Source organism: Pithys albifrons, chromosome 10 (assembly GCF_047495875.1).
Source record: "Pithys albifrons albifrons isolate INPA30051 chromosome 10, PitAlb_v1, whole genome shotgun sequence".
NCBI classification, from domain to species: Eukaryota; Metazoa; Chordata; class Aves; order Passeriformes; family Thamnophilidae; genus Pithys; species Pithys albifrons.
Genome location: NC_092467.1, coordinates 23,782,311 through 23,805,883, shown reverse-complemented (window position 1 = coordinate 23,805,883; position 23,573 = coordinate 23,782,311). Strand labels below are relative to the sequence as shown.

General features: G+C 52.0%; 1 protein-coding gene across 2 annotated transcripts in view; it reads left to right on the top strand.

Moving 5' to 3' along the window:
* The window catches only part of ZSWIM5 (zinc finger SWIM-type containing 5), a 97,812-nt gene extending 74,968 nt beyond the window's left edge, over positions 1 to 22,844 (top strand). For both annotated transcript variants that reach the window (XM_071565613.1, XM_071565614.1), the window contains exons 3-14: positions 2,242 to 2,390; positions 3,015 to 3,165; positions 8,506 to 8,685; positions 10,950 to 11,126; positions 13,383 to 13,529; positions 14,490 to 14,627; positions 15,122 to 15,382; positions 15,797 to 15,932; positions 17,688 to 17,845; positions 19,441 to 19,604; positions 19,910 to 19,991; positions 20,410 to 22,844. In XM_071565613.1, the coding sequence (XP_071421714.1) occupies positions 2,242 to 2,390; positions 3,015 to 3,165; positions 8,506 to 8,685; positions 10,950 to 11,126; positions 13,383 to 13,529; positions 14,490 to 14,627; positions 15,122 to 15,382; positions 15,797 to 15,932; positions 17,688 to 17,845; positions 19,441 to 19,604; positions 19,910 to 19,991; positions 20,410 to 21,272 (2,606 nt within the window). In that variant the 3' untranslated portion in view covers positions 21,273 to 22,844. The remainder of the gene's footprint in view (positions 1 to 2,241; positions 2,391 to 3,014; positions 3,166 to 8,505; positions 8,686 to 10,949; positions 11,127 to 13,382; positions 13,530 to 14,489; positions 14,628 to 15,121; positions 15,383 to 15,796; positions 15,933 to 17,687; positions 17,846 to 19,440; positions 19,605 to 19,909; positions 19,992 to 20,409) is intronic.
* The last annotated feature ends 729 nt before the right edge of the window (positions 22,845 to 23,573 follow it).

Genomic DNA, 23,573 nt, shown 5'->3' with positions numbered 1-23,573 from the left:
CGTGCGAAGTGCTCAATGTGTTGTGTGGGAGGAGGAGATTTTATTTAGCTGCACACTCCTTTCCTCGCTGCTTGGGCTTCCCGTCGCTAACGCTACGTGAGAGCAGCAAGTGCTGAGGGTGGCTGGGGAACCCCAAGAAAATGCAGTCACTGTTTGCACCTTGCAAACTCCTCCACCTTAATCTGTCACAGGGGCCACAGTGAGGGACCAAAGCACAGCTGAGCATAGGTGGGATAGGTCACCCCAGGCATCCGTACCCTCCTGGTCCCTATAGGTGCAGCCAGGTGACCCTGTAAAGGCAGTCGAGGCTGCTCTGGATAGTTGCAGCTAGGAGTGACAGGCACGGTGATGGAGAGGAGGATATTAAGAGTGCAGTCGTCTGGGATACCTAGTGGTGGGGCCGGATAAGCGCTCATGGTAGACAGATTAGTCATCGGTTCCTGATAGGGGATAATCGCTAGCTTGTCTGCTCTTTATCTGTGAGATAAGGATGAGGCTGGGGGAGGGAAGGAAAAGGCACAGAAAAGCTCAGAGGGCCGGGATGGACTGTCACTAGTGTGGCTGTCCCTCGTGGCTTATGGCAGGGCTTGGCCACTGGCGGCAGGGGAGTGGGACCAGGGCATGTGTGGGTCTGTAGACAAAAGTCATCGTGCTCATCCAGAAGCTGTGATTTCCCTTCTGCTGCTTCAGCTCCCATCCCAATTACGTTGTTGTGTCAACTGTAAATTATTCTGTAGAGGGAGCAGCAGCATGCTGTCCCTTCAGCACACCTAGAGCTTGCTGGAGCTTCTCTCAGGCAGTGACTGGTAGCAGAAATTAAAGTAATTTTGTAAAGGATGTTAAATACAAATAACTCTATCTTACTGGGTCAGGAGCATTTTCAGCCTTTCCTGGAGGAGCAAAACCCCTCAGGTTGGTGTTGTCTTGCTTACAAGTCAGGAAGAGACAGTTGCCCTGCTGAACCAGCATCCTGGAGCACGATTTTCATGAATTGCATTTGAGCTCCTGGCTCAGCAGTGCACAGGGCTGGGTGTGTACATCTCAAGCTGTCTCTGTAGGAAAGTGATTTCTGCTCCTCAGTCAGATCCCAGTTGACTGGTGAAGACATCATTAAGATTTAACTGGGAACGTGTCAGGGACAGCATCCCTTAGCTCTTCATGCAGCACCTTGCTCTTCCTGTGTTGACCCTCTTCCTTGCTCAAGAGGGAGATGAGATGGGAGAAGCAGATCAAAGTGGAATGGAGCATCCTCCAGCCACACTGATCCCTCCTTGGCATTGGTTTTGCCTGTGGAGTTTCTGCAGAGCAGGACTCAAAAGCAGGAGCTGAAAAGCCAAGTTTCTTTTCCCTTTTGTGCTCCTGGCTGCTTGCTGGAGTTGTGCCGCTGTCTGCCCTGTGAGCCCTGGAACCCATCACTGGGAGATAGGGTAGTGCTTGGGGAGGGTGGAGGGCGGAAATGGGAATTGAAGGGGGCAAGGCCAGGGAAATTTTGTTCAAGTTGTTTAAAGCACTTGTGAATTTTCTGTCTTTTTGTTCTCCAAAAGATGAAGTACAGCCTTTAAACGCTCACGTGACTGCCAAAGGACCTACTGTGGTCACAGTTTGCTCTTTGAAGGATTATTGATCCTTTGTTCTTTCCTGCAGAGAATCTCTCTTAGGCAGGTACACTGATACCCAGGGACTTGTCCCCTTGTCCTGAAGCAGATGAGGGGCAGGAACTGATGTTTAACCCAGGGTTCTGGAGCCCATATGCAGTGGTACCTCTGTTAGACTCTTCCAAACGTGGGAAAGGGCTTGCAGGAATTGGAGCTTTACTGATGCTTTAACAAACCGGTGATATGAAGCAGGAGGAGGAGCACCCTGGGCAATCCCTGGAGCCATGAAGTGCTCCAGGCTCTGCAGCTGCATTGTCTGCACTCCTGGGGCTTTGGAGAAAGGCAGGCTCCTGCTCTTCCTCAGCCTCACTTCATGTGGGGTGCAGAGGGAGGGTGGCCAGGCAAGCATTAGCCCTGTGGTCAGGATCCCTCCTGATGGCTGCTGCCGCCATCATGTTGGGAGAGCATGGTGCTGCCAGCTGGGGCTCTCTGTCTGGGAATCAGATTGGTATTCACTCATCTGAGCTGGTAAAATAGAAGTGGGTCCCTATAAAATAGAGGTAGGTTCGCTCCTTACTGGTGGGACTGCTGATCCTGCAGGGATAAACCTGGTTGTCTCTCTTCTCCTCCATCCCTGTCCCCTCAGGTGCTCCTGACCCTACTGCTGGGGCCAGCATTGATGACGAGAACTGCTGGCACTTGGACGAGGAGCAGGTCCGAGAGCAGGTGAAGCTGTTCCTATCTCAGGGAGGGTACTACGGCTCGGGGAAGCAGCTCAACTCCATGTTTGCCAAGGTGAGGAGCCGGCTGCTCTCTCCCATCTCCGCTCAACATGTCACGTAGCTGGCAGCTCGCTGGCTGCCCTGGCAGGGTGCCCATCACAGCTGGGAATCTCTGCTCCAGTGCCTTCTTGCCCTGTCGCAGAGCAGGCAGTTGTAATCCAGGCTCTAGGTCAGGCCTGGTTGTCTCACCTGCTATCCTGGCAAATCCCTTCCTCCCATGCGATGGGTTTGCCATGATCCCTGTGCAAGGGAGGGCATTCCCCTGTCTCCCTGTCAGCATGGTGGGGCAAAAGCCAACCCTGCAGAGCCTACAAAGACCATGGAAAGGTGCCAACAGCCTATGGGCTCTTCCTTTCTTTGTAGAAGGGTCTTGTTTTCATGTTCTTAGTCACTTAGTACTCTTTATGGCTTAGCTGTGGCTGCTACTCACTTGGGCTCCAACCAGCCTCATCACAGCCCTTACATGAGGGTTATAAGGTATGACTATGCATTACACACACACACATGTAGGTATGTATTTACAGTCTGGACCTTCAGGATGAGGGAGCTATGGGTTGCCAGCCAGGTGAATGTGTCTTAAACACCTCTGAGGGATCATGGCTTGTCTCACCAAAGACCTTCTCTTTGTCCTTTCCAGGTCCGGGAGATGCTGCGCATGAGGGACTCCAACGGGGCCAGGATGCTGACATTGATAACGGAGCAGTTCATGGCTGATCCTCGGCTCTCCCTCTGGAGGCAGCAGGGAACGGGCATAACAGAGAAGTGCAGGCAGCTCTGGGATGAGCTGGGTAAGGGTCACTGCCTTGCAGGGAGCAGCAGGGCTCTCTGGGCTGCTGGGCCAACAGACATCATTCCAGAGGCTCTCTGGGGCTCTTTTTGGGGTGAAGAGACTCTGAGAGGTGCCAGGAGCTTACTGTATCCTCTGCTAGGGAAATTCTGGTGGGACAGCTGGATCAGGCCCAAACCACACAGTTCAACACCTTAAACCAGCCCCTCTCCTGCAAAGGGGTCAAGGATGATGAGTGTGTGGCAGGTGGCTGGTTGCATGCTTGCAGCAGCCTGGTGTTTGGTGTGCTGCCCCAAAGCCCTTGTGAAGGAGGGCACAGGGGGCTAGTGAGCCCCAAGGGCTCGATGTAGCTTGGATGTAGAAGTGCTGTTCCTGGAGGAACCATGATCCAGAGAGGGAAAGTCAGGTTCTCAAGTTTCATCACGTCTAACAGATTTCTGCCTGTTGTCTTGCATGTTTTCAGGGTGAGGAGGGCAGGATGGGCAGCACAGGGCCTGGCTATAAGGGAAATACAGTTCTGTGTAATTCTAGCTAAGCACCTTAGACACTAGCTCAGCTGGCTGACGCTGTAATATCATTAGAATAAAACATTTAGATGACGTGGGCTTGGGAAGGTTGGTTGTGTGGCTTAGGAGTTCTGGGCTCTCCTGGACATCTGAGATCTTGGGTGAATAGTTTGACTTGAGCCATATTTTTATGACTAAGTTTGAGCTTCTCTGCAGTGTGCTATTAGAAGATGCCATGCAAGGGCAAGGACTGATGGGTTGGGACCAAAGGGATCTTGTAAAGCTGGATGGATTAGGATAGTCCAGGATCTGGACCACCTGAAACTGCAGCTGGGAATCACAGACCCTCCTACCAAGTGCCCAGCAAATGAAAACATAGCCATGAGGTTGGGGACTCTGGCCAACTGTGCAGACAAGGGCTGGGCAAGGGTAGGATGTCTTGCTTCTGTGTGAAGTTCCCTGGATGGAAATAACTACACCAGCTCTGGAGAGCTCATCTGTGCCTGCCTGCCAAGAAGATATTTCCAGGATTTGGGGATGCTGCAGCTAGACAATTGGATAAGCAAGGATCCTGGAGAGGTGGCCAAGTCCATCAAGCCAGAATTTCCACATGGAAGAAGGAAAACACAGTGGTGAAACGTGAATGGATGGGTGTGTGGGCAGGCCTGGATGCAGGAAGCAGTTTGCCCAAAATTACAGATTATTTGACCAGATTTCCAACCCTCTATCCAAGCCAAGAGCCCTCCCTTCCTGCACAGAGAAGGGGGGAGTGGTTGAGTTTCAATCCCAGCTTAACCATACAAGGACCAGGTTGGTTCACACAGTTTTGGTTGGCAGAGTGGGAGGCGGTGACAGCACGTCCCCGTCGGCAGATGGCAAAGTGGCTGGGGAACGTCAGGGCCCTACCAGGGCTGGATCAACGTGACAGCAGGGAAGTGTGGTGCCAGCCAACACACGTCAGAGCAAGCAGCTCGCCTGGCATAGTTATGTCACACGGGAGGGTCTGGGCATCTCCGTGCTGAAGAGAAGCCCCTGTAGAGGACATAGTGATGTTCCAAGAAGCAGCTCCAGGACAGGATGGGCATGGGCTGTTCTCAAAGCAGGGATTATTCCCCCATTTTACAGAAGCCTTCTGTATTTGGCCTTGGCCAGCGTTTGCTGTAGGAATAGAACATCTCTCTGAAGGAAAGGTGGAGACACAGAGGGACCAAAGCTGCTGTGAGTTGGAGTTCACCGGTAACAAACCTGAGCAACAAAGACAGGTGTCCCAAACCATCCCTGGATGGGTAATAGTAGCCAGGGCACATGGGACAGGGGGCTGTGGATGCTGAAGCTGCTGGTGTTACTGCTGGTGTTGCCACTGCTTCCAAAGGAAGGGATGAGGGGCCTGTTGCCAGCTGCCATGGAAAGCCCTGGCACAAACCACAGTCCTCTACCACGTGGAAGCAAAAAATGGGCCTCTTGGAAATTATTTTGGGCACGTGTTTAATAATTAATCATTGATTTTAGCAAAGACTGCATCTCAGACTTGCCTGGGATTGGAAGATCAGCCTTAAAGAAGATTGTGGATTTGTGCTAGGGAAAATGTAAAGGATTTTGCCGGATTTCAGAGTTTAAAAAAAAAAAGAAATTGAAATTAAAATGTGATCGTTTGCTTGTGCTTGTGTTGCCAACTGAACATCTATTGCCCCGTCTGCTGGGGAGCCAGAGAAAAGACCTGCTGGATGGAGAGCTCAGCGGCGTGGGAGTATTTGCCCTGGCGCATTAGTACTTACGATTAAAGCCTAATTACAAAAAATAGACGAAAAACCAGCTGAAGTGCAGCCTGACCTTAATCTGCCTGGAGACGGGTTTATTTATCTCGGCCACTTGTTTACAGTGGGGAATTTCAGCAGATTAAGCTGGGGAGCGACCCTGTGGGAAACAGGAGAATTTCTTTGATGGTTTGGAAACTTGGGCGCGGGATCGGAGCGCCTGTCTTCTCGGGGGCTGGCAGCCAGAACTGCTGGGCTGGGAAGGCTCTGACCCCCCCCCTCCCTGCACCCAGCCCCGTCATCAAAAAGCATTTTTGTTTAGAGGCTTAGCTTAATCGTGATCTGCTGCTTTGTTCCCCACTTAACCTCCTGCTATCGGAAAGTTCAGATGAAGGTTTCTGCAGCATGTGAAGAGACATGGAGTCTGACCCAGCGTGGCATTTTGGCTCAGGACAGGAGTCACTTGTGCTGTCAGCTGATGTCACTTGACCATGGGGTTCAGAAAACCACTCTATTCTATCTTCCAGATAATTATCATGACTGAGACAGATCCAAAACCCATTTCCCTCCTTGTTCCCATCTCCCCACCACATCTTCCCGTCTGCAGGAGAGCCCAGGGGCATAACGTTTTGGCAGGCAAAGGATGCCTCGGAGGGCTCCCAAAAATAGGCAGCAGAGTCATGAGGCTTCCCAAGATCGCATATTAGCTGAGCTGTGGGAGCCAAAAATCCAGCGGGTGCATCCCATTCCTGGGGGCGGTGGAGCCGGAGCACCAAGCCTCATTATGGCCTGTCAGCCAAGCTCTGTGCACCATCAGAGGCGTGTGCTGAAATTGCTGGAGGCTGCTTTTTACACAAGCAGCCCCAAAGTGGGCAAGTGACAGGAACACTGGTGGGAAGGGGATGCTCAACACCAGGAGCTGAGTGCAGGATTTATCTCATGACCATCCAAGGAGGTGGGGAGTTCTATGCCCTCAGAGTGGCAGTGGGCAGGCACCCACTGCTCAACTGAGAGGCAGCAACCAAAGCCTAAAGGAAGACTCATTTCCTGGAGTTGAGACCTGATTTTTTCAAAGATGCCATGTCTGTGCAACCTGCAGAAGCCTGGGAGTGAATAACATGAACCTACTCTGGGAAGGATGGGCCCCTAAGGAGGTAGCTCTTTTACACATTACCTAATCACTGATGTTGCAGCTCAAAAAATGTTAATCCCCCCTGTTCATCAGAAAGGAGTGGGGTTTTGATGTGGTTTCCTGGAAGCCCCGAAGCTGAGACACAGCTGGAGCTGGACCAGGCAAGGGCTGCTGCGGACATTTGCTGATCCTCAGTGCCTGCAATTGCTTTTTGTGTGCCTATTCATGGATGTGATGCTGCTGCCACCATCTGCGTTGTGACATGGTGACGTTTCTCCTGCCAAGCCAAGCTGCTCTGAGGAGTCAGGCATGCACAGCTTCCACGCCTTACTAATGTTTTGAATCAAACAAGCCCTCAAGTCCCCACTGGCAATGCACCCCAAAAGCACCACCAAAGCTCAGCTGTAACGCAGAGGAGCAGAGAGATACCAAAGTGGAGCCAGAGCCAGGACATCACTGCTCAGTCTAGTTTTGCCTCGTGTTACCTGGCAGAGGGACCAGCTGCTCTGGCTGCCTGTGTCAGAGCCACAGCCTTGCTCGGGGCTCTTTGGCTCAGTGGCAGGGCTGTGCAGCTGGGTAGCTGCCACTCAGAATACAGTGAGCAATGAAGGGGCTTTGAGCTTGTGATGGAATCCCCTTGTTGCGCAGTATAGGCATGTTGGGTGATATTGTCCTGCCACAGGCTGTAACTTTGGGATGGGAACTTGGCTCTGGGAGTCATGGAGAGGTGGGGAAGAGATGCAGGCTGGACAGGGAGAAGGAAGGTGCTCTAGATTGCTGCTGGGCCCAGGGAGGAGAGGCAGGGAGTGTGTTTCTTCAGGAGGCTGGTCTGTCCCATGTTGTATGACGGGATCTGACACAGGCAGAGAGAGGAGCACAAGGGCTGCTCAGTCTGAGGGGATCCCCAGGGACACCTCACACTGCAGTTGTGCCAGCCCACAGCCATCCCACCCCATGGGGCAGGCACAAGGGAGGGGACATGCTGCATCTTGGCAGCCTTGCAGGGAAATGTGGATAGAAATGCTATTAGCTGAAGGAAAATTCATGCTTTTGCACTTATTTAGGTTGCTGTAACCCTTACTGGAGCAGTGAATGACCCAGGAGAGTCAGCAAGTCTCAGTTTGCAGCACCAGTGTCAGTTTTATGAAAGATGAGTTGGATCTTAATGACAACAGATGTCCTTGGTCCTGGTTTGCCTCTCATGCAGCTCACAGCATCATCAGGACTGTGAGGTCCCATGGTTGATCCAGAGGGTTTCATCATGGCTGTCCTTCTGGTGGGCATCTCTGCTTGTGTGATCCAAAGGACTCACACCTGGGAGGGCTGTTGCCTGCAAGACATCAAGCCAAGCTCAAGGTTCTGCTGCTGGTTCTTCTGCAGGCTGGGGGCTACTGGGGATTAAAAAAGAAGAAGAGAAAAAAAAGAAAATACACCAAATCTCCTTTTTAAATAGTTGAATGCAAATGGCCTGAAGAACAATGGCAGATGAAATAGCATTCAGAGCAGGTTTTAAAGCACTTGGAACGTGGGTAGGATCAAAATCAGGTTAGTCTTTGGAGATACAGACTTTGCAGCTTGCCAGGGTGTTTTTAAGCATGCTTTGATGTGTAGTTCAAACACTAGATTTGTCCTGGCAGACAGAAGCACTCACAAATTCCTACACAGCCGCTCTCTCCTTCCCTCCTCCCCACTGTCCCCCATCTCATGAGATTATAATTTAGCTTCATTATGGAGGAGTTTTACTTTGTCCTGGTTTCAGCTGGGATAGAGTTAATTTCCTTCTTATTTAAAAGCTGTGTAAATCCCCCTCCTGGGTCTGTGCATTTTGCTGAAATGAGTTTATGAACCTCGATGAAACCTTGCAGGCTCTCACGGCGAGCGCGGCAGCCGAGGAGCTTTGCCCCACGTGTATGGCAGTGGCACCTCCATGATTTCTTGGCTTTGTTTAGGGGCACTGTGGGTGTGTGTGGTGTTAAATCCACACTGCAAGCTGGAGGAGAAATCCTGCTGGCTCCGGCAGCTGCGCAAGTGGGGCGAGATGGACGTCTGTCCCCTGGAAGATGGCAATTACGGTAACGAGCTTCCCAACATCACTAACGCCCTTACACAGAGCTCCGCTCACAGCCAAGGTGAGTCCGGGCAGGGGGTGGAATTCCAGCTGATAGCCACAGGGTCTGGTTCTAGGTCCAAACTCATCACAAAGTTGCGAGATATCAGTTCACTTGCTGGTGATGTTTCTGGGAGCCATAGGAATACAAAATATTTCTCTTACAGCCTCTGGTTTTATATATGCTTGGAAATATTTGTCTCTGCTACATCTTGGATGAAGGCACCTGTGTTTTGAGTATCAAATTAGAGACCATTTTAAAGCAATTTGCCTTTGGGGAAGTTTAGACTCCTATGGTCTCTGCAGGTTTGGGTGTGGGGTTATACAGAAAACCGGTACCACTTGTGTTGGAGCAGATCTGAGCTCAGAAGCTCTGGCTGTAATGTGAGAGTGAGGAGTTGGAGATGATAGAGTTCCTTTCCCAGTCCTCGAGCCTCACTTTCAGTCTGTGATTCAGGTAGTAGGGAAGTCATTAGCCAGGAATGTTAACACAGTTCAAGTGCAGAGCAAAGATGGAGTAATGTAGTTATGGAGTTGTTCCTTCATGATAAAATATTTTCTCAGCCCCTGACAAAGTATTTGATCCCTTTCAATTTAAGCATGTTTTCTCCTTTCTTTTGCTTGAAGCAGACATTAATAGAATGTTACTACTCTTAACATGCCTCTGGTGCACTAGAGTACTCTTTGGTGTAATTATGTGTGGCCAAAGTGGGAAGAGGAGAGGGGGACAGCAGCTGTACAGCAAAGGAAACTTCACTCCTCTGTGTGGGATTAGTCCCTCAGTGGCAGTTCAGGAGCATGGCTGCCCTGCCAACCCACCCCAGCCATGACCAGGACCACACGCCTGGCTGCTCACAGTGCCTCCCTGTGCTCATCCTCAGGGGGCAGCTTAATTTGAACCTGGCTTTGCTCCATGTCCAGCACCAGCCCCAGGACTCCTCACTGGTGTTCCCAGGTCTCCCAAAGATTCACTCTGGCATTCAGGGCAGCTTACTGGGACTGAGTGGGTCACTTTTTTTAGATCTGCAGGGAGTTTCCAAAGCACATGCCAAGGATGTCCCCTTCTCCCAGCACTCCTGCCTCTTCAAGCAGGGGACTGAAAGAAGCATGGATCCTGGAGGTGTCCCAGGGTTCATGTTTGTGCATATGCAAATACTGCCGCAGGTTGTTGCCAGCCTCTTTTATTACTGAAGGAGAACAGCTGATTCCTGAAATCGTTCCTGGTAAAGTAAGCAGGCTTCATTCTCAACATACAAACACCTGTTTAATTTGTTTCCACTTCGAGGTGCTTGCAGCGTTCTGTCTAATTGCTTGTCATCATTTCCGGAGCATGTTTAGCCAGCCTTCCTGGATCAGCTTTTGTTTTCCACCCTTGAATGCATTTAACTCAGCCCATCTTGCAGGTTGCAGGATCTAACATTCAGTGTTGCATCCCCTTTGGGGCTTCTCATTTTGCAACCCACCAGCTGTGTTTGGCCCTCTTGATGCAGTGTGGCTGAAGTGATAGCAGGATTACTCCAGACAGGGTTTTTTCTCGTGACAAACCACTTGTCTGATCCGTCTGGATGGAGTGAAGTGTTCATCCAGCATTTGATAGCTTCAAAAATTTCCTTGAAGTTACAGAGCAGCTCTGAAGAGGAGCACAGACACATGTGCTGCAAGGCAGCAGTGGAGTTTCAGACTCCTCCCTTCCAGCCCTCTCACTCAGCCCCTGAAGGCTGCTGGAAGGTGATGGTTCCCCCCACCACCCAAAAAGGTGATACATGCTTGTGTGGTTCCCTTCACGGCTTCAGGTGCTGCTTCAGTGAAGCCAGGACTTTGTGTTGAAGAGGAGGAGGAGACTTCGTGGTGTTTGCAGGGCAGTAATGCTGAGGGAAGCCCAGTCCTATGGGGCAACTGCCTGCATACTGGTGTTACGGAGGAGGGAATACACTGCCATGTTTCAGGGCACCAGCCTTGTATGTGACAGTGGCTTGGGGTCAGAAAACAAACAGATGAGTGGTCTCTGCCTCTTTTCTCAGCTATTCTATCAAGTTACTTAGCAATGCTGTCTAAGGAGACATTAGTCTCCATCAGAGTTTGAGTGGGCAGCAGAGGTATCCAAAGGCAATCTGCCACAGTGCAGGAGCCAGAGCCCCTGTGTCCTTCTCAGAAACAACTGGGGTGGAACCAAATGGGCCTTTGCTGTCATTGTAAAGGCAGAGCTCTGTGCAGGGATCTCATGTCTGGGATGACGAGCAAACTGCCCCTGCCCCACCAAGACCCTGATTGTTTTTCTCTTTGCAGACTCTCTGGCCAGGCCCAGACGAACTGTGTTCACCCGAGCGATTGAGGGCTGTGACCTCCATTGGCAGGACAGCCACCTGCAGCGCATCATCAGCAGTGACTTCTATGTGTCCCCCTCCTACCAGCGGGAGGGCGAGAGCCTCCTCTTCAACTCCCAGGGACAGCCGCTGTGGCTGGGTGAGCATCCAAACCAGCAGCCCCTTGCATGGCCTGCGTGGGTAGGGTTGCCAGTGGAGAAGAGCCACCTGAGGCTACCCTGGGCCCTTGCAAGCTTCTGTATCCTGGACTGAAATTGCTGCCCTGGCCCTTAGCATGAGGAGTAGGGCAAGCAGAAGAATTTGATGCTCAGTCACAGCCCTTTGAGCAATCCCCACGTCTTTACACTCTGGGTTCCCCTTGGGCACTTGGACCAAGCTTATCATGTTCTTTTCTATCCTGTCAGTTTTTAGCTGTCCCCAGTGCAAGCTCTTACTGTTTTCAGTGCAGGGGCACTAGACACTTAAAGTCCCTTGAAAGCTGGCTGCAGAGCACAGCTGTATCCTCTGGATTTTTTCTTCTCTGCTCTCACTTTGTTACTCTTCCCTTAAAGGTAATTAGCAAGTGGTGTAATTAAGCCTTGTGTGACCTTAAGGCATATGAGGCCAGGCAAGCCCAGTACCCTCCCATGTTGTAGACTTTTAACCCATGTACGTCAAACCACACAAATTCTCTACTGCAAGGTCATAATGCTGGGCAGATCTTCAGACCCTCAACAGCTCCATGCCTGGGGTGACAACAAGTGAGATGAAGGGTTTGGAGGGGCATGGTGTGGCTGCCAGCACTCAGACAGATCCCAAAATGTGAGATACAAGCTCACCCCCCAACCACCAGGAAAGGGGATGACTCATCCCCTGTAGCCCAAAAGGTGAATATATGGACACGGAACAGGTCAAAGCTCTCCAGTGCACTGTTGTCCCCTCCAGGAACAGTGGTCTACCACCACCCAGCCAAATGGGAAGAGAAAATTTAAAGCCATATAGAGAGGTGATTTCTGGAGCAGCAGACACTAAGTTGCTATTGATGCCAGGGAGGAGTCCATGTGAAGGGTGCTCATACATCTTAGCTGGTGCAGGAGGATGTGTCTACTCTGGGAAGAGTTTTGGGCTGCTGCAAGCAGAAGGTCTCTTCCCTGTGCAGCCACAGGCAGTGGTGGTGGGTTAGTGCATCCATAGGCTCCATCCTGAAGGGATGTGGTGGACACAGCCCTTTAGTCCAGCTGGTTGGTGCATGGGGGGTTTTTTTATGTATTTGCCATGATGTTTGGATTTTGTGCTTTTGGTTTCTTGGCACCCTTTCAGGGACTCAGTGCTGGGAGAAGAGTGTGATTTGTCAGCAACTTCCAGTGATGAATTAAGTGAGAAGATGAATATTTTGGCCATTTAGGAAATAAATAGAAGGAGCAACAAGAAGCTCTTTTACAGATGTGTTTGTTCTGACAACCTCTTCCTCACGTGTTCCTTGTGGGTGACCTTTGGGATGTGGAAACCCCATTTGTAGAGGTGGTTGTTTGGATTTCCAGGGCTTTCTGAGCTCTTCCAGGGATAGAAGTTATCCGTCTACCATAGCTTTAGATCTTCTCTGTTTGCCTGGGTTTTTTCTCGCCTTGGTAGGACATTTTGAAAGAAAATGGGATTTTTGCTGCTTGTTATGCAGCATGTCATGTCATCTGCTCCTGCTAATTTTTCACCCAGTCATAATCCTCTCCACAGTTGCTTGTGATTTCAGGTGAGCAATAAGCAGCAGGAGCAGATGAATTCCTAAGCAACTGTGAGTCTTGGGAGGGGGTTCCATGCAACTGTTCCTAATAATAAAACAGCAGGTAGAAGAACTGCAGAAGAGACAGGGTGTCTGCAGAGCTCACTCCATGGAGGTGTTAAGGAAGCAGTTCAAAGCATCACCTCAAATCTGCCAGTGCCTCCAGCACAGTGCTGGATGCCCAGCCTCACCCCGTGTATCATCCATCACCTGTGCCGTGAGAGCAGGGAGAGGTGTTGGACAGGACACCAGGAAGTGTTTGGGTGCACAGCAGTGAGAGAAATCACTATAAGCCTTGAGGATTTTATGAAAAATGAGCAGCAGGATTGTAACAGGCTGCGTTAGATCTGTCGTATTGCAGCAATGGTGTGTTAGAAATGCTTCTACTAGATAAGCTTTGCGGAGGTGGGGATTTAGGTATTGACGTGGCTGCTGTGGGTTGAATGTGGTAAGAGTCCTGTTAGTATTCCTGATAGGCATCCCTTCCAGGGGCAGAGAGAAGGGGATGAATTCAAGACAGGAAGCAGGAGTTTAGCTGGGGTGTTGTGGGGAAGGTCAGTAGAAGATACTGCGTTTGTACCATCCTATAAATGTCTGTGCTCGTCTGGCTCAGCCGTGCCCCTGTGCTGGTCCTTGCAGAACACGTCCCAACAGCCTGTGCTCGGGTGGATGCCCTGCGCTCCCACGGCTATCCCAGAGAAGCTCTCCGACTAACTGTTGCCATAATCAACACCCTGCGACTGCAGCAGCAAAGACAGCTGGAAATATATAAGCATCAGAAGAAAGGTATGAGTAGGGCTGTGGGAGAAGTGTCTCATCAGGTCTGGCTGGGGTGTTAAACTGGTTGGGAAAGTCTTCTCCACTTCCAAGAGTCAGGCTGCCTCATTCAGAGTGGCAGAGGTTGAGGATGGTGGGCAGCACTGCATGGGATTACTCATATCCTAGGAAGACAAACTGATTGCTTGAACCAAGCTGAGTTGATACCCCCATGCTAAGGACAGAGCTGCCCACATGTTGTCTTCAGACTGCTGGAGTAAGGGTGTTCTTGTTCCCATGGTTGCTGTGTCTATTTGCCTGTAAGGGTTGCCCTGGCCAGTGCTGGCTGCAATAAAGAGGAGCTGCCTCTCTGCAGAGCAGCAGTAACTGGCTGTCTGTGCTACCTCCACCTTGTATTTCCTCAGTAAATGTACCAGGAGGCAATCCCAGTGTTCGTCCTTTTGCAGTTGCAGTTGGCAGGGAACTGGGGCCAGTTACTGCAGTGGGCCTGACGGTCAGTGACTCCTGGTCCTTGCCAGCTCAGCCAGCTTGAGATCACCAAAAGATGGAGCTTTTTAAGACTCATTGGAAATCTTTATTGTTTCAGGAGAGATTTCTGCTTGTGTTTCCAAAACATTCAAGCTACCATTGCAAATTAGTCCATAAGGTGCAGGTCTGCCTTTATAGACCCTGTCTTGGGACTCTGCAGTCCCTCATGTCTTCCCAGAACAGGAGAAAAGTCGCTGCATCTTATGTGACCTTGGGGACACCTTTTTGTGGGTTTGTGCCTGCTCCCTCTATTGTCTGTGTATAGTGGCCACTCTGAGCTGCTCCTTGCCCTTGTGAACCACCATGCAGAGTTGGGCCTTGAGGTCCCTGTGTCCCAGACTGTGGGATAAGAAAAGGCCTATGGTCTCAAAGACCCCTCTGGGTTCAAAACTTGTCCTTAAATTCCTTACTTTTCTCGTGTTTCTGTTCTGTTTCTTGCAGAGCTGCTGCAGCGAGGAGCAACAACCATCACAAACCTGGAGGGCTGGGTAGGCCACCCTCTGAACCCCATTGGCTGCCTCTTTCTCACCCTGACCGAAGCTTGTAGATTAGAAGAGGAAAACTGCCTTGAAATTTCAGGTACCAAGCACTCTTCCTGGCTCCCTTCATAGTGGCTATGGCTGAGGTGGAGGCAGGTCTGGGGCTCTGGATGCCTGGTGTTTGAGTCCCTCCTCACTGCCTTGGCAGGAGCATCCAGAGCAGAGCTGCCACACAGAGAAGGAAGGTAGTGACACTGAGTTTTGCCAGCCCCAGGGTTTGCAGCCAGAGCAGAGCAGGAGGGCAGCTCAGCAGAGCTGGGATGAGGCATGTTGCTCAATAGGAAAGCGGTAGTATCAGCTGGGCACCCTGTTGCACATGTCTTTGGTCTCCTGCATTTTCCAGTGACAGCAGAAGGAAGGGTGAAGCCCAGATCTCTCTCAGAGAGCTTTTATTCATCATCTTTGGGTGACCGAAGGTGGGCAGAAGGGGAAGTGTGGATCTTGCTTCTGAAGTTTAGAGGTTTTTCTCTGGTGTGATTCTACTACCTAGGAAGACTCTTTTAACCCCACTGCACCTTCTCTCTCTTCTTTCAGATGCCGGGGACTCCAAACCCCCAGTGTATCAACATGTGCCCGTCGTGACTGGCAGCCAAGACAGTGGCGAGTCCTACTTGTCCCTGGCCTTAGAGGTGGCCCTGATGGGGATGGGTCAGCAGAGGGTGATGCCTGAAGGTCTCTATGCCCAGGACAAGGTGTGCCGCAATGAGGAGCAGATCATTTCTCGGCTGCAGGACCTGGAGCTGGACCCGGTCCTGGTGCAGACCCTGCGGAAGCAATGTATCTTGCTGCTGGAAGGTGGGGACTCTGTTCATCTGCCTGACTTCTGTGTCTTAACTGAATGTTGGTAACATCTCTGGGGTGCCCTTTCCAAAGTTTATGGCGGTCTGACCCTATCCTGGCTTCTTCCTCTGTTGGTGTGGTGCAGAGCCTGTAGGATTGCTGCTCTGCCCCATCTCCTGGCAAAGCAAGGGTTTGCTAGCATCCCTGGGAAAAAGCCAACTCCAAAGCAATACATAGAAGGGTGCTAAGCACCTCAGTTTCTGAGGCTTTTTGATCTGAAAGGTTTCCTTTAAAAAAAGGAAAGAGCAGCCCTGGATCTAACTTGAGTAACACGCTGGGGCAAGATACTCAAAGCTTTGGGGTGGTTGCAAACCCCAGCCACAGATCCTGCTGTGCTAATTATGGCTGATGGGCTCTGCTTCTGCCTAGGTGGTCCCTTCAGCGGCTTGGGAGAAGTTATCCACCGTGAGAGTGTCCCCATGCACACCTTTGCCAAATACCTGTTCTCTGCCCTGCTGCCTCACGATGCAGATCTGGCATACAAGCTGGCTTTGCGGGCCATGAGGTTGGTGCATGTTTAATTCTGTCTCTGCTCCCCTTTTTGCCTCTCTCCCATACTCAGTGGGAAGCCGGGATGCTTTGCAACTTCAGAGCAGGGATGGGAGTGGAGACAGGCTTGGAGGTTGCCATCCTTGGGATCTTGTGCAATGTGTAGGGCCACCTGGGCACAGGAGCAGTGCAAGACAGTTCCTGCTCTCCATTTGAGTGATTGCTGGTTTATAAGCCCCATCTGTATATATTTGCGTGAGTCCAATAATATCTACTGGTTCAAGCCTCCACCTCAGCCCCTCACCCCAGGCTGGACCACCACCTGCCTGTCACTGTGACAGTCATCCTCTGCCAGAACAGGTCCCAGGCACTCACAGAGCTGTCATCTGCCTCCTGTCTGCCAGGCCTTGGGCACCCTGCAGCCCTCCCTGCCTGCAAGAAAGGCTGTTATCCTGGCACAGATGGGTGGATGATTTGTCCTGGGCTCCAGGATGTCACGGATCCAGGTGGAGAACACAGTTGCACTCCATTTTCCATTAAATCCCATCTCTGTTTGTGGGACTAGGGACACAGCTGATGCTGAGACCTGCCCTATCTCCCTTCCCAGTGCATGACAGACTTCAGACATCAGCCCCTGTACTGCACTGTTTTGACAGGGACTGGATGGGTCTTGAAAAGGCTGGAATTTCCCAGACAAGTAAACGCTTGAAAGAGTGTCAACCCCAGAGCATCCTAATTCTCTCTCCCTCTCACAGCATTAAAAGTCGTGGCCCAGAGCATTATCTCTGCAGCATTTCCTCAGTGAAATGCGTCATCTCACCCCAACATAGGGGAAAGATTGGAAATTCCCCTGTCCTAGGAAGAACAGGAGGACAACTAGACCTAATAAGCAGCCAAGGTCCTCTGTGGTGTGTAGGGGCACCATGCCCTGCCAGACCTAAGACCTCCAGCCATCAAACAGGACCAAAGTCCCCTAAGGGTGCATGTTGCTCCTCTGCCATCTGTTAATGCCCATCCCCTGCTCCCAGCTGGAACTTGCTGTGTTGAAGTGTCTCTGACCTGTGCTGGGAAGGCTGGGCTTCTGCTGCCCCATGGTTACCTCAAGCCTGCAAGTGAGAAGAGCAGAGACAGTTGGATGCTCTCCTTGTCTAGAGGACAGTTTCCCTTCTCCATGCCTCAACTAGCCATCAAATTAGTGACACCAGCACCAGCTCAGGGGTTTAAAAGCTAGCATGGATTTGTCACCATGGCTGGCAATGTGAAATTCCTGCTCCCCTTCCTTAGGCCTGCTTCTCCCCTGGGTTTTCCAGGCTTTTGGCTATCCCCAGGTAACCTAACCTGGCTGCAGAGGCCCTGGGGAAACATGCCACTGCTTCTGATCATAACCAGGCATTTTAAGAAGAACCAGATGATATAATCAGGAGTTCTGCTGGGTGCTCTGACATAAAAGGAATGGGAAGGGAGGAAGGATTTTACTTCTTTTTCTTTTTTTTTTTCCTGAGGTCTGTGGTTTCCCTTACAAGTTTATAAATCACTTCACGGATCATTCTCCTCCTTTCAAGTCAGTCAGAGATTGATCCCCATGCCCATGTGTTGAGCACGCAGCAAGGAGCACCACATGTGCACAGCAGCAGGAGGCGTTCAAAGGCGTTGCTGCAGGCAGCTGCCTGCAGGCAGCCCCTGCCTCACCTTGGCAGCACCCTGGGGACAGGGAGTGAAGCCAGGGCTGGGTTGGGGGTTCTGATGTTACCTCCTCCCATTTGCCCTTCAGGTTGCCTGTCCTGGAGACCACAGCACCATCCGGCGACGTGAGTCACCCCCACCACCTGGTCTCGGTGGTCCCCAGCAGGTACCCGCGCTGGTTCACCCTGGGCCACCTGGAGTCACAGCAGTGCGAGCTGGCCTCCACCATGCTCACAGCAGCCAAAGGTTGGTGGCAGGGCAGCTCTGGGGCAGAGTTGATGCTGGGCAGGAGCATTGAAGGGTTTTGCCTGAAGAGAAGAGGGAGCTCTTGCTTCTTCTTCAAGCACTGGCAGAGACCAGCTGAGTGCCCCACTGGCAGCCTGCTATGGCATAAGGTGTGGTGAACTGGCCTTGTAGCAGCCACCGGTGTCTTTGGTCTCTGGTTCTTGTCCCAAAGGGCTCATGGTCCAGCAGAGCAGGATGGGAGTTTCCAGACTTGCTGTCTTGGCAGCTTCTGCTCTCCTTCCAGCCTCCTCCTGTAGGCTGCTTTTCCAGGGCTGATGGTGTCCTGCCCCTGACTTGCAGTGCCCTGATGGAGAGCTGGTACCTGGCTTATACTGTAGTGTTTTTTCTCCCTTCTGGTGCCTAATGGGTTGAGGGGTCTAGTGCTGTTGGATTGCATTTGTTTTTCCCACCATCCCCTTCCTTGGATTCCCCTGCTGCAGCGTGTCCTGATGCGATCCTGTGTCCTCGCAGCCTCTCTTGCCCACGCCCCCATGAGCCATTTTAGGGAGGTTTGGATTGTGGTGGCAGTGCAGGCGGCTGCGGTGGGTGGCAGGTGATATCTTTATCTGTGAGTCACCCGAGATACCTCCCAGGTCCAGGTGCAGCACTGGGTTTTTCACACTGCTGTGCATGATTTTGTTTTCTTTGCATGATGTTCATTTGTTCAGTCTGTGACTATGGGAGTAGAAACATTGAAGCTGGAACAAAGCAGAGAGACCTAATGTGGCACATTGGCACTTCTGGACTGCACACACCCTGAAGGTCCCTCTGCCCACCCTGCATGTCCCACAGGGATTGACGGGAGGATTTCCCAAGCTAGATGCAGGATCATGATACTAACATGGGTCTTGATGAGTCCCTCTTCCAAGATCCTGCCCTATCTTCCAATGCTATCATGTATCCTTCTAGCACCTGCAAACTTCCTATGGCAGGAGACCCACAGCATCACTGGTGTTGTGCCATGACCCCCCTTCTCTGGGGATAACTCAGCCTGTCTTGGTTGTGAGAGCTGCTTGCCTCATCTGGGACATCCAGGACCAAGATGCAGTGAGTCTGGGTGACCCCAGCCCAGCCTTGCAGAGGGAAGGGGCTTACTGGGCAACACAGTATGTGTGCAGCAAACAGCTTTTCTTCTTCTTTGTAATGTTCCTGAATGAAGACTGACCTTTCTGCAGCCATTCAGTACTGGGCATCTCCTCAAACCCCTCCTTTGCTAGCAAGAGACTGCTGTACAGCTGTCAGACTTGAGGACAGGAACATCCAGATGCCTGGAGATGTCTGCTAAAGCTCCAGAATACATCTGAGATCACTCAGAGTTTGTCCTCTCCATGAAAGGATGAACGTGAGTGAGGATGGATGATGTGGGATATGTCACCTCCTGGGGAGGATGCTCCATGGAGGACTGCTGGACTGCAGGGCCAGATCCAGCATCCCTGTGTGTCCAGAAGGACTGGCCATGCTGAAGGGACTGTTCACCATGTGGTGCAGGCAGGGGATGGGGCTCAAGGGCAAGGTGGAGGAGGCTGAGCCATCTGACTGTTCTTGCCTGCACACAGGGGACATGCTGCGCCTACGCACGGTGCTGGAGGCCATCCAGAAGAACATCCATTCCTCCTCCTTGATCTTCAAGCTGGCTCAAGATGCGTTCAAGATTGCCACGCCGGCTGACAGCAACTCTGACACAACGCTGCTCAATGTGGCACTGGAACTGGGGCTCCAGGTATGGGATGGTGCTGGGGTTGCTGGTGGCCCTTCTGCCCCACATGCTGTGGCAGCAACATTGGTGATGGTTTTCCACCAAGCAGGGTGTCCCTCATGGAAGGAGTACATTGATCCCTGCATAGTCCTGAGCAGGGGACCTCGGCCCTGGGAAGTCCCTGTGCTTTCTGTGGTTTAGGTGGAGGTGAGGCAGTACCGGGTAGTTTGTAGCCAGTTGACCCAGAGGGATTTTTGAGAAGCACCATCTGTTGGGTGGCCTCACTGGAACCCTGTGGGGCAGCCAGTTACCCCAAGTTTGCCTCACAGGTGATGCGAATGACCCTGTCCACCCTCAACTGGCGACGGCGGGAGATGGTGAGGTGGCTGGTGACATGTGCTACCGAAGTGGGTGAGTGCCTTGCTGTGCTGGGGGAATTTGGCCCACATGTGGTGGGAGTAGGGTTGGGCATGGAGATCCTAGGGTCATTGGTAGTCCTGGTTATCTGAGCTCTCCTGGGTGTCCCATTTCTTCCTGGTTAACAGAATGCACTGCAAGAGCATCAGCCAGCACCAGGGCTGGGGCTGAAGCAGTGGGTTTGGGACTGGGATGGGTCCCCTGTACGCAGGCCAGGCCAACGGTACTCACTGTGCCCTGCAGCATGGCAGCACAGCAGCTCTGCCTGTCCCCCTCTGCCCTGTCCTTGTGGACAGAGGCAGCAGCTCAGCACTGCTGTGGGCTGGCTTTACCCTGTCTCCAGATCTCAGAGGAGCCCTGTGAACTGAGGCAGGCTCCAGAGCTGTTCTGTGACCCCAGTATTTTCTTGCAGGGGTGAGGGCCCTGGTGAGCATCCTGCAGAGCTGGTATTCGCTGTTCACTCCCACGGAAGCCACCAGCATTGTGGCGGCCACAGTGATGTCCCACAACACCATCCTGCGCCTGAGCCTGGACTACCCACAGCGGGAAGAGCTGGCCAGCTGCGCCCGCACCCTGGCCCTGCAGTGTGCCATGAAGGACCCCCAGAATTGCGCCCTGTCCGCCCTGACCCTCTGCGAGAAGGACCACATTGCCTTCGAGACTGCCTACCAGATCGTCATCGACGCTGCCTCCACCGGCATGACCTACACCCAGCTCTTCACCATTGCCCGCTACATGGAGCACCGGGGCTACCCGCTCCGGGCGTTCAAACTGGCCTCGTTGGCCATGACGCATCTCAACCTGGCCTACAACCAGGACACGCACCCGGCCATCAACGATGTGCTCTGGGCATGCGCCTTGAGCCACTCTCTGGGCAAAAACGAGCTGGCGGCCATCATCCCACTGGTGGTGAAGAGCGTGCACTGTGCCACAGTGCTCTCGGACATCCTTCGCCGCTGCACCATGACAGCCCCAGGGCTGGCTGGCATCCCTGGCCGCAGGAACTCAGGGAAGCTGATGTCCACCGACAAAGCCCCTCTGCGCCAGCTGCTCGACGCGACGATAAGCGCCTACATCAACACCACACACTCCAGGCTCACCCACATCAGCCCACGGCACTACGGGGAGTTCATCGAGTTCCTCAGCAAGGCCAGGGAGACCTTCCTCCTGGCACAGGACGGGCACATACAGTTTGCCCAGTTCATTGACAATCTCAAACAAATCTACAAAGGCAAGAAAAAACTGATGCTGCTGGTGCGGGAACGGTTTGGGTGAGCCCCAGCTCCTGCCATGCTCACTGGGAGGGTCCACCCACAGCATGGGAACTCGGGAGAGAAGAAGGAAGGAAAGTGGAGATCACCTTCCCCCCCATCGACAGAGGCTGCTCTGTTCTGGTCTTCTTTTTTTTGTTTGTTTTCTTTCTTTTTTTTTTAATGTTATTCTTTCTTGGATTTAACCATTTCACACACTGAGAGGATCCAGAGATTCCCTGGGCACAAACCAAAAGGCAACCATGGGGAAAAAGGATGGTTCACTCAGCCCCCTGCCCTCCCTTGCCAATACCAAAAGCTAACCTGGAAATCTAATACCTCTTTCCTGAAGGACGTGGTCGCTGGAAGGATATGAAGGTTGCAAAGTGTAAAAATCTTTAAAATTACGTGGGGAATTTTAACAAAAAATTAAAAAAAGAAAGGAAAAAAAAGGCGAGCAAAGAAACCTGCGACACTAGAACCTCATGCGTCACCAAAAGCGATGGCTTTGCAGAGCGCTTCTCCCACCCGCCCAAGACATGCAAACTCCTCTATTTGTGAAGATACTTCAATAAATACAAGTAAAAGTAACTGTTCTCAGGGATTGCTTACTAAAAGTAACACAAAAAAAAAAAGCATTTATGATACTGTAAATACTATAGTATATGTGTCAATTATTAAATTGTAAAGTTATAATTATTTATAATTCTGTCTTTTATTTGGGGTATACTTGAAATTGTTGTGGGCTGGGGCGATTATTTTTATTATTGCTATTATTATTATTGTTATTATTATTATTATAACTATTATTTAAAAAAACTACACAAAACCACAGACAAAAAGAGGAGGAGACACACGAACATTTCTCAGGTTCCCATGGCATTGTCAGCAGCAAGAAGGGTGTGGGGGGGAGGCAAACATCTACTCGGCTCACAGCCCTGGGACAGATGGACTGACGGACGGATGGAAGGAGGAGCAGCAGCTCAGCGCTGGACAACAGCGAAGGAAGGGACTTGGAGCGATGCTCGCTCAGACACATGGGGATGCTGGTGATGGAGGACGAGAACCCGTTGCCTTGTACGCGGTGGTGTCCCACCAGCTGCAGGGTGCAAGGTGCCTGGGTGGGCACCAGGGCTGCCTGGCTCCTGGGAGGGAGGGGGCAGGTGCAGCCATGTCACCTCACCACACAGTTTTGCTTCCCAGCTCTGTGGTGCAGCCAATGCTCAGCCCTCCCCAGCTCGTCCCACAGCAGAGGCAGACTCCAGCCCTGGGCCAGTGGCTCTTCAGTTTTGGTTCATTTCTTTGCTAGCGGGTTGGGAGGGCTGGGGGACCAGGACAGGTCTGGATGGTGACTTGTAGTTAGAGAACGTGGGCTAGTTATCTGCTGTCTGGTTTGACTTAATTTTTTTGCAAGTGACTTGTGTCCGCACTCCGGCCAGGAAACCAATTGTACTCGGTCTCTGTTGCCACCGAAATAGCGGTCTCAACCAGTCTGTTTCTCTCTTTTTTTCCTTCCCTTTTTTTTTTTGCGTGCGTGTGTGTATGTGTGTGTGCGACCTCTTCATCTGATGTTTAATAATAAAAGGGATGAACGTTACCCCTGTCTCTCTCCTGCCTTTCTCTAAAGTCAGGGGTTTACCACACTTGCTAGGTAGAGCCCTGAGGAGGAGACAGTGTCACAGCTCCCTGTGGTACCCAGCTTCTGGGCCCCAGGGAGGGGGACAGAGCAGGGGCAAGGCATCCCGGCTGCTTGTGGGTGCAATTCCCTGCCATGCACTGTGTTAGCAGGTTCCTGCCCATGCTGGAAGCACTGCCCCATCCATGCCAGCTATAGCAGTGTTGGCACCCATGTCTCAATCCATCTTGCAGCAAGCCTGGACCGCAGTGAGTGTGCTGCAGTGTGGGATGGGGTGGCAGAGTCGTAACTCAGGTTTCCTCAGTGGCTTTCTGCAGGGTTTGCTGAGCCCCAGGCATGCTTGCCTCTGAGGATCAGATATGGGGAGGTGAGTATGGGGGAGAACTCCAGGACCGGTGGGATGGTTACAGAGAGACTGGGAGCTGGAGGAAGGTGATGGTGGTGGTACTAGGGCCATGGTGCCTCTGCTGCCATCCCAACCAGTGTGGAAGGGTGCTGGTGGTGCTAGTGTTGAGAGGCTCCTGCCACATGGCTGGTTGTCCCCCAGATGAGTCCTGCTGTGTCTCCCACCCCCTGGGTGATGCCCTGGGTTGATGTCATGTTGCCTATTGACACCTGAGCAGGACTGCGGTACGGCTCATGGTGTGAGCCCCAGCTCCCAGGCTGTGACCCTGCCAGCCTCAGGCAGCC